Source organism: Thermobia domestica, chromosome 8 (genome assembly GCF_964235325.1).
Source record: "Thermobia domestica chromosome 8, izTheDome1.hap1.1, whole genome shotgun sequence".
NCBI lineage: Eukaryota > Metazoa > Arthropoda > Insecta > Zygentoma > Lepismatidae > Thermobia > Thermobia domestica.
In genome coordinates this window covers 136511545-136523997 of record NC_137461.1, presented here as the reverse complement: position 1 = coordinate 136523997, position 12453 = coordinate 136511545, and the positions used below count along the sequence as shown (strand labels likewise).

At 36.1% G+C, this 12453-nt stretch overlaps 1 protein-coding gene across 3 annotated transcripts in view; it reads right to left on the bottom strand.

Annotated features, from left to right (window-relative positions):
• ath (ATP-dependent RNA helicase DHX33) overlaps window positions 1–12453 on the bottom strand; it is a 71748-nt gene that overhangs the window by 47211 nt on the left and 12084 nt on the right. For 2 of the 3 annotated variants that reach the window (XM_081769032.1, XM_081769033.1), the window contains exons 2-4: window positions 8064–8256; window positions 2612–2744; window positions 184–349 (exon numbers count right to left, since the gene is read on the bottom strand). In XM_081769032.1, coding sequence (XP_081625158.1) covers window positions 184–349; window positions 2612–2744; window positions 8064–8236 — 472 coding nt within the window. In that variant the 5' untranslated portion in view covers window positions 8237–8256. Of the gene's footprint in view, window positions 1–183; window positions 350–2611; window positions 2745–8063; window positions 8257–12453 lie in introns of those variants that run through there. The other variant, XM_081769034.1, reaches the window with a different exon arrangement.

Genomic DNA, 12453 nt, shown 5'->3' with positions numbered 1-12453 from the left:
CATCGTTATCTATATTGATCAAGATAGATAGGCACAAATATATTTCTATAGATATAAATATCTGGCTGCCGGCTTGTAAACGACACCGTCAAATGTTTGTTACAAAATAACTTTTTTTTCTGTGGTCCTCGAACAAAAAATCCAAATTAATGAATTACAGGGTGAAACATTTAAGTGGCTTACCGAGCATCGCTTCTCGAAGGAGCATTCCATCTGTTAGATACTTTACTTTGGTACACCGCGACGTGACGTCTTCAAATCGGACGGTATATCCCACAAGTTCTCCCAATGTCGTGCTCATTTCTTCAGACACTCTTTTGGCAATTGTGATAGCAGCAACTCTCCTAGGCTGAAGCAGAATAATAATAATAATAATAATGACACATTATTAAACGAAATAAGACTTAATATGCTGATAAGAAAAATACTTTTAAAGTTTTAATAAACTTGTCTAAAATGCGTCAATAAATCTTAAACGACACAGTGAAGATATGTTTGGAGAAAGAAAATTACCAGACGGTTCACTCATGCAGCTAGTACTCTCTTGGTTAGATTAAGGGAAATTCTGTTGCATCGTAGACAAGCGAGGTTAACCCCAGCACTCACATAAGAGCGAAGTATGTCATTATTATTAATACACAGTATTTACTTTATTTTAGATTAGAAAACATTTAGCAATACACACTGAGATAATATGAATATATTCAAACGACTGTAGGAAGATTATCACATTGGGATCCTCGCACAAATCTATAACAGGATGGCAAAACATAATATGTATATTTGTACAGGTAAATATATTTCAACTTTATGAATTAAATTTAAAATACTTTCTGTTCACTGATGAAAACGATGTATGTATATGTACTGCTAGATAGGGACTATTTAATTAAGCCATTATCAACCTTTCCCAGCATATAGGTTTCAATGTAATCAACTATTAGAGCGAAAAGCAGAAAATGGCCATAAAAGTGTCATAGTATGTTTTGCCATCCTCGTATTGATTTGATTCATAGAATTGAAATTTGCTTGCCTGAACAAATTTACGTATCATGTTTTGCCACAATCGTATAAAACTCATCCCCACAAAATCAACCAACGTGTGTTGTCAACTTAATATGAAACTCATTCTACTATGAATAATTATTGAATCATTGTTCCTTCGGATACTATATAGTATCATCAATTATTTCATTCGCACGCATTTCGTTTCACAGTGATTTTCCTTTTGAAGGAACTTCGATTTTTAAAACATACGACGGGTGTTCAGCAATTATTGTCCCTGATATAGGAGGCATTATCCGAAATAGATGAAATTGTATATACAGCATAATGTATTCTTTGAATGTGTAGAGACAAAGTTTCAGGCATGTCGGGTATATAATATTCTGCTTTGTTTCTCACGTCAAGGTGAGTGACGATTGCGAAAATGGACAACTCTGAATAAAAAGCCGTCATTGAGTACTTCCAGAAGAGAGGATCAACAGGATTAACACCCAAAAAAGACTCATGAAGACATAGTGAATGCATTAGGTGATGGTTCCCCTACATGTCAAATCAAGAACTGGTCATGTGACTTCCGGTGCGGCAGGGAGAGCTGTAAACATGCATCAGGTGCAGGACCGCCCATAACAGTAAGCACACCAGAAAACATTAACATGGTTCACAACCTGACAATGGCTGACAGATTACTTACTGTGTGCGGGTCAGCTGAGGTTACTAGCTTGTCACTCGAATCAATAGGCACAATTTTACACGAACACGTGGAGGTATCAGCCTCACAGGTGCCACGAATATTAACCATTGGTCAAAAGCGCGAACGAGTCCGTTGTTCACATATCCCTGTTTAATAAACACCCGCATAACTTTTTTGCTAGATGTGTAACCGTAAATGAAACCTGGATACATCTTTACGATCCAGATCCAAGCAACAGAGTATGGAGTGGCGGCACCATGATTCTCTGTCCCGAAGAAATTCAAGACAAGGCTATCAGTTGGCAAGCTTATGGCCACGATTTTTTGGGATAATAAGGACATACTGTTCATTGACTATCTCCAAGGCCAAACAACAATTACAAGTAACTATCAATCACAATTGATTTCCAAAGTTAGGGAGGCAATAAAGGAGAAACGCAGGTGGTGCTACACAAGAAAGTGCTGCTGCTGCAGCGGAATGCTCCTGCTCAGAGAAGTCACCTTACCGCCGCCGCTATTCCTGACGCCGGGTTTCTCTACTCTCCAGATCTTGCCCTAAGTGACTTTCACTTGTTTCTCAAGCTTAAGCAGTACCTGTGAGGGACGAAGTTTGCCAACGACGTTATGAAGGCTTTTTTTTATTTTTTTATTTTTTTATTGGATAGTGCTTTAGAATGTAGGTGGAAGAAGTGCATTACAGTGAGAGAGGACTATGTGGAGATTTTCTGTCAGGGACAATAATTGTTGAACACTCCTCGCAGTTCTCTCTCTAGCTATAAAAATTAAGCACGGTGCGAAGAGGGAATGCTTCTTCTGCTGATGATATTTAGTAGACTTTCCATCATTACAGATTTCCCCACTATACAGTTTTCCTTACTGATCAACTCTAAATATTAATAAGTTAAAATACACTCACTTGTGTTACACCTATCATGCCATCCCTTTCCAACCTTGCTTCATGGATATACTGTGGGATTTGTGTTGTTTTTCCACTTCCTGTCTCCCCAATCATTATCACGGTTTGATACTTCTGAATTTCCTCAAGCAATCTGAAAATTATATTTAAGAAAATAATATTACTTATCATGACATTTATTTTGTTTGGCCTCTGTCACATTTTGCTTGTTTATAAGGACTTAGGACGTAACAAATTTTCAACTTGTTGGTAATTATAAGTGAGCTGACCTCATGTTGCAGTGTCACCAAAGGAATGTGATTATCACGGACAACGCTGACAACCCAGTATCTGTGAAGATAGAAGAAAAAAAAGTGTAACAACATCAGAGATTGTGATTCGGTTACTGACTGTGTGGAAATGACGAACCACTGTATTAAATTGGGCGCACGCTTTTAAGAGCGAGAGTGAAAGTGCAACACAGAAAGTCACTCCAGAACACCCACGAACATCTCAAACCAGGACCATCATAGAGAAACATTATTACACTCGGCACACGTACAATATTGACGCATAAAATGGAAAGGCATGAAGGCAACGATCCATGACATAATCATGAAAAGACTTGAAAACAGCAAAGTCCGTGGCCACATGATTTTACCAAACATTACAAGCAAGAACAGGTTAGCAGGTAGAGAGATCTCCTAGAACACCACGACATTGATTCGAAGGTTACTTTCAATCGTTTGATCATGGTGGATAAGTCTTCATTCAACTATTCGACATCTCTTACGAAGCAGCAATCAATGTAATTGAAACAACAGCCCGGGCCATAAATCCTTTGACCGCAACCATGCAAATAAACTGTTACGACTACCACCAACCACACTAGCCTCAATCATTAGCACATTGACTGAATTCAGTCTCTAGTTTCTGAAAGATATTCACCATACGCTTGCGTAGTTCAATTCTTAAATATGTCCTTTAAACCTAACAAAACTTTTATAAAGTATATCACGGAAATGGCATAAGTTCTTGCTTGAAGACTACGTGATACGGAATTGGAAACGTCATTAAAATTCCATCATTTACACATTTCCAGTTTTCATCTGACATTTTAACAACATAATTAAATTTATCTTTTTACTAGTGATCCGAACATAATTTATTTCAAACACCTTTACAGTTCTGCTTTGAAAGTGTCGAAATTAATTCAATTACGATGAATATGAAAAAAGTGTATATTTGGGATGCATCCACAGTAACAACTAGTTCTGCTATAGCCAGTGGCGTAGGGAAGGGGGCCCCAGGGCTGTCTTACCTAACCAAATGTTTGTTTCATTTAACATATATACTAAATAAGTCTCTAAGCCCTCTAGAAAGTGTTATCATACCGAACACTAACGAAATTCTTACAAAAGAACGCTTGTAAGTTAGACATAAATTTTTATAGACATCAAGACAATACAGAATCAATAGTCTCGAAAGTTGAAAATAAATGCCAAAAAAGAACTACTCATTATATTTTCCCTGAGAATCATGTCTCTGACGCCCCGTCGAAAATAATACATCAGTTTTTTCATAAATTAATCACTATTACATTAAGGGATTAGAAAGTGGATGTTGGAAACGTTATCACACAGGTGCATTTAGTGTGAATTTATTCCTTTTCCATTATGTACCAGTATCTATTCCAATGACAGGTACAGACCCTGGGGTTTCTCGAAATACTCCCGTTTCCCCTCACATTCTCATTCCACCAATTATTCCATCATCATTCACTTACAATAATCATCGTCTCCCTTAGTCTAAAGAGCATAATCAGGGACGTTAAACTGAAAGATTTCATTTTTTTCCAATCCCTAAAAATATTAATACCTTTAAAGTTTATGAAGAAACTGACATACTGCATTATGAGCACTCACAACAATTTCCGGCGGTCAATACATAAATGGCTTTCCGTTCCTGCACTGACACAGTTTTGTTTAATGTTAAGTCAAGCTATGCATGAAAATTTGCAGGACCGTAAAACTCTTCTCATAACTATAGGTTTACGTTAAGGACAGAGTTCACCAAAATACTTCTCTAAAACGTCCTTAGATTTCCTACGCTTAAGACAGGAAGAACAGATATTTTCGTAGAACCATGCTAATTATATATTTAAAAGATATTTCAAATCGCTAGAACCTCCCCTGTGAGGTTCCTCAAGGTAGTGTTTTAGGCAGTAGCGGTTTCTGACGTAGGGCTACCGGGCTACAGCACGCTTTCTATGTTTGTGTATTTGTGTTAAACGTTATAGCACATACATTTTAGTTTAAAAAAATTTCATCTATTCATTTGTTTAAACTGTTCGTTAATTAATAAAATACAGAACTTTCCCATGACGATCTTTTTCGAGCGTGGAGCGCGATTATCAGCGCCTTCAGCAGTCTGAAAGTTGTACTAACGAACCGAGCGGGCTGTACTGAATGGAGTCCGCTTGAACTATACAAGCCTACTCAACAAATATATCTCTAGCATGGAGCAAAGATCTCAATATGCCTTGTCCACTTTCCTTTTTTTTTTTTTTTTTTTACACCCAGAATAGCTTCCACCGTGCTGAGTTAGGTTGAGCCCGAAGACATTCTGCGCAAGCGCTAAGTATTCCTCTTTCTCGCTTTCTTCTTCTGCTTACTGGCGGCGCTCGCCGCTCGGTTCTCTCTTTTCTCCTCTTAAAGGTCCGGGAGCCCAGAATTGTCGGGAGTGTATATTAAATGAATTGAACATTTTTGACAGATTCAGATCGTAGCAAAATTATAGCACATACATTTAATGGGGCATCGGTAATAAGGGATTATTTAATGGCGTACAATCTAAAATTAAAGAACACTTTCTTTTGGCACATTACGTTCCATTGTTAACCAATTAAATTTGATAATGGAAAGAACTGCATCTCAAAATCAATCGACAAGGGTTTTCCTTTTCCCGTAGTCTTTCAGGATTTTTCACATTTTTCCTCCTGCTCCGCACAGCGTGTATCTGTTTTGGAAAAAGTGGCTGTACGACGTATTCCGAGTGGGTCAGCTACTCGATGGAATTTCAAATCACTAACCGTCAATTCCATCTATGAATATTAAAATGTTTCGAAAGAGTGCTCTTCAGAACTAGAGAAATTCAACACAGGGAATTCATGTTTTGATTACAATTCTTTCACAAAATAATGCCGAATGTGAATATTTTCTATAATCAAATTCAGTGCAGGCCTACCATTAAAGTACAAACAGCACTCAAATATTTCATTGAAGCCATTGAGAAAATTCGGAATGACAGACAATATTAGGACAAGTGATATGTTTCTTCCAACAGTTGGTGAAAACAAATGTGGGCGGATTACATCTTGCACAGTACCCAATGCCAAAAAAAGTATGCGATCGCATTTCTGCGGATGCGCGAAATCGATTTGAGAAAACAAGCCATTTGGATGCTGCCAAACTTCTGGATTCTGCAAATTTTTGTGATTTTTCCGGAACATATTCTGGACACTGCGGTTGAAAGCTACCCAATGTTAGGTAAGCAGTGACTTCGCATTGAGCTTTTCGTTCTGTCAGCTTATCTTTAAAAACAACTTACAGGACAATTTTAGCGAAATAGCAACCCTTTTGCAAATAATACTGACCATACCAATGCCCACAGCAGAGCCTGAGAGATGCTTTTCGTCTCTAAAGAGAATTAAGACATTCGTGAGGAATTTCCGTAGGTCAGGAAGGTTAACTGCCCTTGTCATGCTCTCGATAGAAAAAAAGTCTGATCAACAACATGCTAGATCTCAACTCCAGGGTGATAGAAAAGTTTGCCAGCATTAAGAATCGAATGATGGATATCAACTTCCGCCTTCAGTGGGTAAATACACGTATATATATATATATATTGTAGCACGCTTTGTTAATGATAGTACGAGCCGCCACTGGTTTTAGGGCCTCTTCTTTTCTGTCTTTATGTTAATGACTTACCACAATATCTAAAACCCTGTATCACATGTATGCGGACGATGTTCAATTGTATCTATCTTCTTCACCAAGGCAAATAGATACATGTATAACAAATATGAACGAAAACTTGAGTAATCTGCCTAATGGTCAGCAGATAATTGTTTGATTATAAATCCAGTCAAATCAAAGTCAATTTTAATTACTTGCAAACGTGCAACAATGTTAATAGATGCTTCATTTGTTCCCAATATAACTTGAGAAGGCGTAAATATTCCTTTCTCTTCCTCTTCTCTTGGCATCATACTTAACAAATATTTAACTTGGTCCGATCAAATTAACGCATCATGCAAGAAGACTTTTAGAGTTCTTCATTCTCTCACCAAATTAAAAAACTTTTTACCAACACAGTTGAAAAAAACTCTTGTTCAAACCCTAGTGGTACAGTCCGCAGCAAAAAGCTGCAACATGAGCATGTAAGTTTATTGAAAAAACGACAAAGTTTTTTGCTCCAAAATAAGTGTGCAGGAGAGAACGCCGATGTTCCTTCTGTGTGATTCGTGCCACTTAGACGTTATGTTGATTCTCTGGGCTGTTAGGCGTAGTTTCACAATAAACTTACATGCTCATGTTGCAGGTTTTTTGCTGCGGACTGTACCACATTTGGAGTACTGTGACACCGCTTTAACCTACGCCGATATACATGTACAAAAGCAATCGTTTGCAGCAAGTACAAAATGCTTGTATATCTTTTATTTTTAACTTAAAATTCTCCGATCATGTAACGCCATTCTTTGAAAAGTTACAATGCCTGAAGATGAGCAACGGCGAAAATTGCACTCTTTGGTACTGCTGTATAAAACACTTACTTTTACAGAACCTTCTTACTTCTTAAAACATCTTAATTTTTAAAGAGATTTCCATGAGAGGGACACGAGATCACGTTTTAATAGCCAGCTTGCATTCCTATTCGTAGATCAACTTATTCCTCGAAGTTATACATAATTTCTACGTGTCGTGATTGGAATACTTTGCCAACCTCGATACGTGAGTCAAACTCTCTAGCATCTTTCAAAAGAGCAGTTTATAATTTATTATTATCGAAGCAGGATTGAATGGACACGAGACAGAAGAGCCAATCGAGAAGCTTGTCATAAAGATATAAAACTCAACATTTATTACATATTGTAACAAATACGTACCTTAGTGTAGTACTATATTATATTTGTGCGTGTTCAAGTGAGCGTCTGTTTCTTGTATTTTTTTTGCTTTCTAACTTTTTTCTTTTGCTATTGTTAACTATATTCTTTGATTTTTCAATTTTGTATCATGTTTAGGTGGTAGATAAGGCTTCATATAGCCTTAACCTCGACATGTAAAATAAGTCGAAATAAATAAATAAAATTTCGTTTGTTATATACCGTCTTAAATTAAATAATTTTATTCTCACTGTGCGTGCAAATAGTTCTATAAAACACCATCAACGAAGCCATAGGTTAACTACTTACCTTCTTCTCGCTGGAAAGATTGGAAGAGCTCTCCTTTGTTCTCGGAGGGGAACTACATTGTTCGAAACAGATCCATTTTCCTCAGTTCGAAACTTCTTTGATGGACTAACTGACTGAGATTGTGGGTCACTCATTCGTTTTAAATTGCCAACAGCTTCATATTTAGAATCCATTGCAGATTTTTTTTATATTCCTGAAATGAGTAAGTTATATTAATTATATTGAATTATCCTTAACGGAATCATATAGTGCTACATTTTATTTTTATTATGCATATGTCACACATAATATAGACCATATAAGTAGTTTGCATATTCCTTTAATGCACCTCAGATAAGCCTTCCAATAAGATATCTCTCACATTCAATGTACGCCAGTTTATCCGGAATACGAATCTGTTATCACCGCCAGTTGTTCTTTCCCTAATTTAGTTCCTTCTTAATTTTATTTTACTTTCAATGATATTTGATGAGATGAGTACTTGTAACTATCAGGTTACACTCTTGATGACTAAAATACTTGATTACTACTGGAAGAACAACGAGTGCTGTAAAGATGGGATGTCAATATTCTGTGATTACATACGTAAGTCACTTCTATAGTTGTAGCAAGCTTCAAAATTTCTTAAGATTGCTTGTAATGATTCTGTTTATTTTTACGATCTTTGTGAGAAACATATATTTTGGCAATAAATTACTCTTATATGAAAATTAGTAAATCGATTATTTACACTTAAAAATACGATTAATATACATTAAAAAATACGTTTAATATAAACGCTGCTACTATGTTTGGAACTACTTTAAATCTTTCCTTTGAAACGTTGCTACCTACTTATTAGAACTTCTTCATAAAGGCAAATTTGATTAAGTCAAATTCTGTAGTGATTACGTGTGCGAAGAAGTCTTTTTTTTTTTTTTTTTTTTTTTTTTAAATATTATATGTATTTCAGCAAAGAGTTACAATCATTACAATCTTGGAATAAGTAAATATAAGGTACTTCCTACGTTGCACTTTAAATATCAAGATATTTCGGGAAAATGGGGCTCTCTTAGTTAATGAAATGTTGAAAAACAGAAGTAATGATAAATGAATTCACATAAAAGCACAAAGCATGTTTTGTTCTAACGATCAGTACTGAGTTTAAAGTAGTTTACAAAAAGCTGGCAAGCAACTATTCTCGTAACGAACATTTCAGTACATGACTGTAAATTTAGAAAAAGTATACATTACTAAATGACAGATATGAAACGCTAAAAATTATTATTAAGATATCAGCACAATCACCGAAAACTCAAATGATATAAATCAATTACGCATGAGATAGCACTGCATAAATTAATTGGTGTTTAATGTCTCTTTTCAGCATCGGGCTACGAAAACGTAGACCTACAGTTTAAGGTGGAATCAGAACCACTGAAATCGTTCAAATTTTAAGGTTCTTCTACCAAAAATCCAACCTGGGATCCTGTGCACAATGAAGCGCGTGCGTCCTAGCCACTGGACTAGCAGGGACGGCTGTCGTATAAATACTGCCAAATCATAAGATCATAATCATACACCATGCTGCTCCTATGCGTGACTTTGAGCAAAAATGCAACCCACTGCAACGGATAACGGTACTGCAACCTACAACTATATAAAATTAATGTTCGTTACTTCATATTGTTGAATGAAACTATTAAAAACAAAATCCCAATGATCGTGCCTACACCCAATGGATTTTTAATTGTAATACAAAATGACTACAAAATATGACAGTATGTGTAATAGTTTTACGGATAATTTTGACTTCCCTAATTTTAGGTTTCAGACACCTGCTTTCCGACATTTGGCCAACAAAAGGAGCTTCACAGTTCTTGGAATTAGTCCAAAAATAGATACTGAAGGCGCAAAATACGTGAGTACCTAATTTACTTACTGAAAGATGTCCTCTGTTACTACTGAAAAAGTATTTTTACCACATGTGTGATACTGAAGTTGCAAAGAAAAAAAAGGGGCCTACTTTTACAGTTATCATAGTTTGCAAATTGTTACGAAAGTACGAGGTGCATGAAAAAAAAAAAAAAAAAAAAAAGGATAATTCTTTATGTGGGGTTAGTACTACTGATCAAGTTCAGCATGCTATAGTATTCTCTGCTTACAAATAGATAAAATAGAATCGTCCGCGTCAAATTGTGTACGTGCGAGTAGTAGCAGCAGGGTGAAATAACTGCCGTAATACAAAATTCTGCCAAATGTAAAGTGAGAGCTGTCATATGATTTCTGAACGCCAAAGGATAGAATGCAGCTGACATCCCTAGGGAATTGTGTGTTATTTACGGACTAACATAAGTGAAGGGAAGTTCGTTCAGACAATGGTGTACAGAATTTCGGGAAGGGCGTTCAAATGTTCATGAGAATGAGCGTAGCGGAATGCTTACTGTTCAGACGGACAATCTGGTGAAACGCGTAAGCGAGAAAGTGTAATCCAACCGCTGGTTCACAATAATTGAACTCGTCAGAGTTTCCAGAAATATCTGTGAAAACAATGTATCGAATTGCGCCTAACAAGCTGAGTTATCACTAACTGTGTGCGAGGTAGAAGCCAAAAATGCTGACAGCCGCTCAACAGAACACAGAATGACAGCCGCACATAATTTTTTGACTCACTGGAATATGGATGGAATGATATCTTTTTTCAATGATGGGGGGGGATGAAAAATGGATATCGTACGCCACTGCAGAGTTGAGACAGCTGTCAATGCAACGGCAGCACTCAAGTTGTCTTACAGCGAAGTAATTTACACAAGGCACCACCAGTTCACAAAATATGGCAACCATTATTGGGAGCAAAACGATGTTACTCTCAGGGTTGGCAAAAACCATGGTTTTTATTTAAAAAACCAAAAAAACCGTTTTTTTTTTTTTTTTTTTTTTTTTGGTTTAAACCAGGTTTTTATGGTTTAAATGATTTGCTCTATGTATTCATATCATATATGGACAGAAATAAGTTTGTTTCGCCTTGATGTTATTATGCAACAACCGGGTTATGCTGGAAGGGGTCACATAAGCTTAAAGCGGAATAAAAACCGCTTCTCGAGTTACATCCGAGAGAAATTGTCCTCCATTTGAACTCAGAACCAGGACTAATTGGCCATAAATGCGATACGTCTGCCGACTCACTCACGAAGGAATCCTGATATATATATATATATATATATATATATATATATATATAAAACCGTTATAGTGATCTTTACATGGTTCTTAATATAACTGTCAAGAGTCATTTCAGAAGGACAAAAAGATAAACAGTTGCACAAGGGAAACCATTACACAGAATTACATATGAACAATTTCAAAGTACTACGGAGTACAGAAGAACTAATTTATTTCAAGCTAGTTAACAACGATTTTTATTGGTCCAAATTAAAGAAATACACCGACTTAATCTGCATATCAATAAGAAAAGTGAATAAAGATACGAATTATTTGAGCCCACTTTGGCTCAAACTCATTTATACATAAATAGATACCAAAGATACTTAATTTCACTAAATGCCTCTCCTGGAGTCTGTATGCCCCCCCCCCCTTCCCAAACACACACACACACAAAAGTACGGCATTTTCGATGTATTTTATCAATAGTAAACATTGAAACGCAACAATATTTAGAATTTTTCTTCGATTGCAATTACATAATAACAACTACAAAAAAATCACAAAATAAACTTGTAAAAAGAAGTTGCTTTTGTAGTATAATCTTTTTGAGTAATGAATGGGGAATTTAGGTCTGAATATAATACGAATAATATACGGGAGTGAAACGTGATAACCCACAAATGTGTGTTCATCAAGATTTTACAAACACTTACACTTTTACGAACATTTTTTGTTTTTTGGTTTAAACCAATTGGTTTTTTTGAAAAAACCAGCTGGTTTAAACCATGGTTTAAACCAGCCAACCCTGGTTACTCTTTTCGGAATTTTTGGAACAGGACGAGCAATTAGAGTAGATATATATTGGCAAACATTATCTGCGACATGCCATTCAAAATCGGCGGAAAGAAATGCTACGCTTTGGAATTTTTCTGATCAATGACAACGCCGCCAACACAGCTGCTCCTACTGCTGAGACAACTAAAAGATTTCGATAGGAACTATTCAATCATCTCCCTTACAGTCCCGACCTTGCCCCTATTTCTTTGTCTTTGTTTTTTTTTTTTTTTTTCACCCGAAAAAGTGAATTGCATCGAAGCGTTTCAACGACAGTGAAGTGCTCAAAACATAAGTGCTAAATTGGCTGCACTCTGTTAAAGGCAAGATCTTCCTAAGAATTAATTTGCTTATCGATATTTAAATTTCATCATTTATACATAATTCAATAATTTGAATATCAATATTGAAC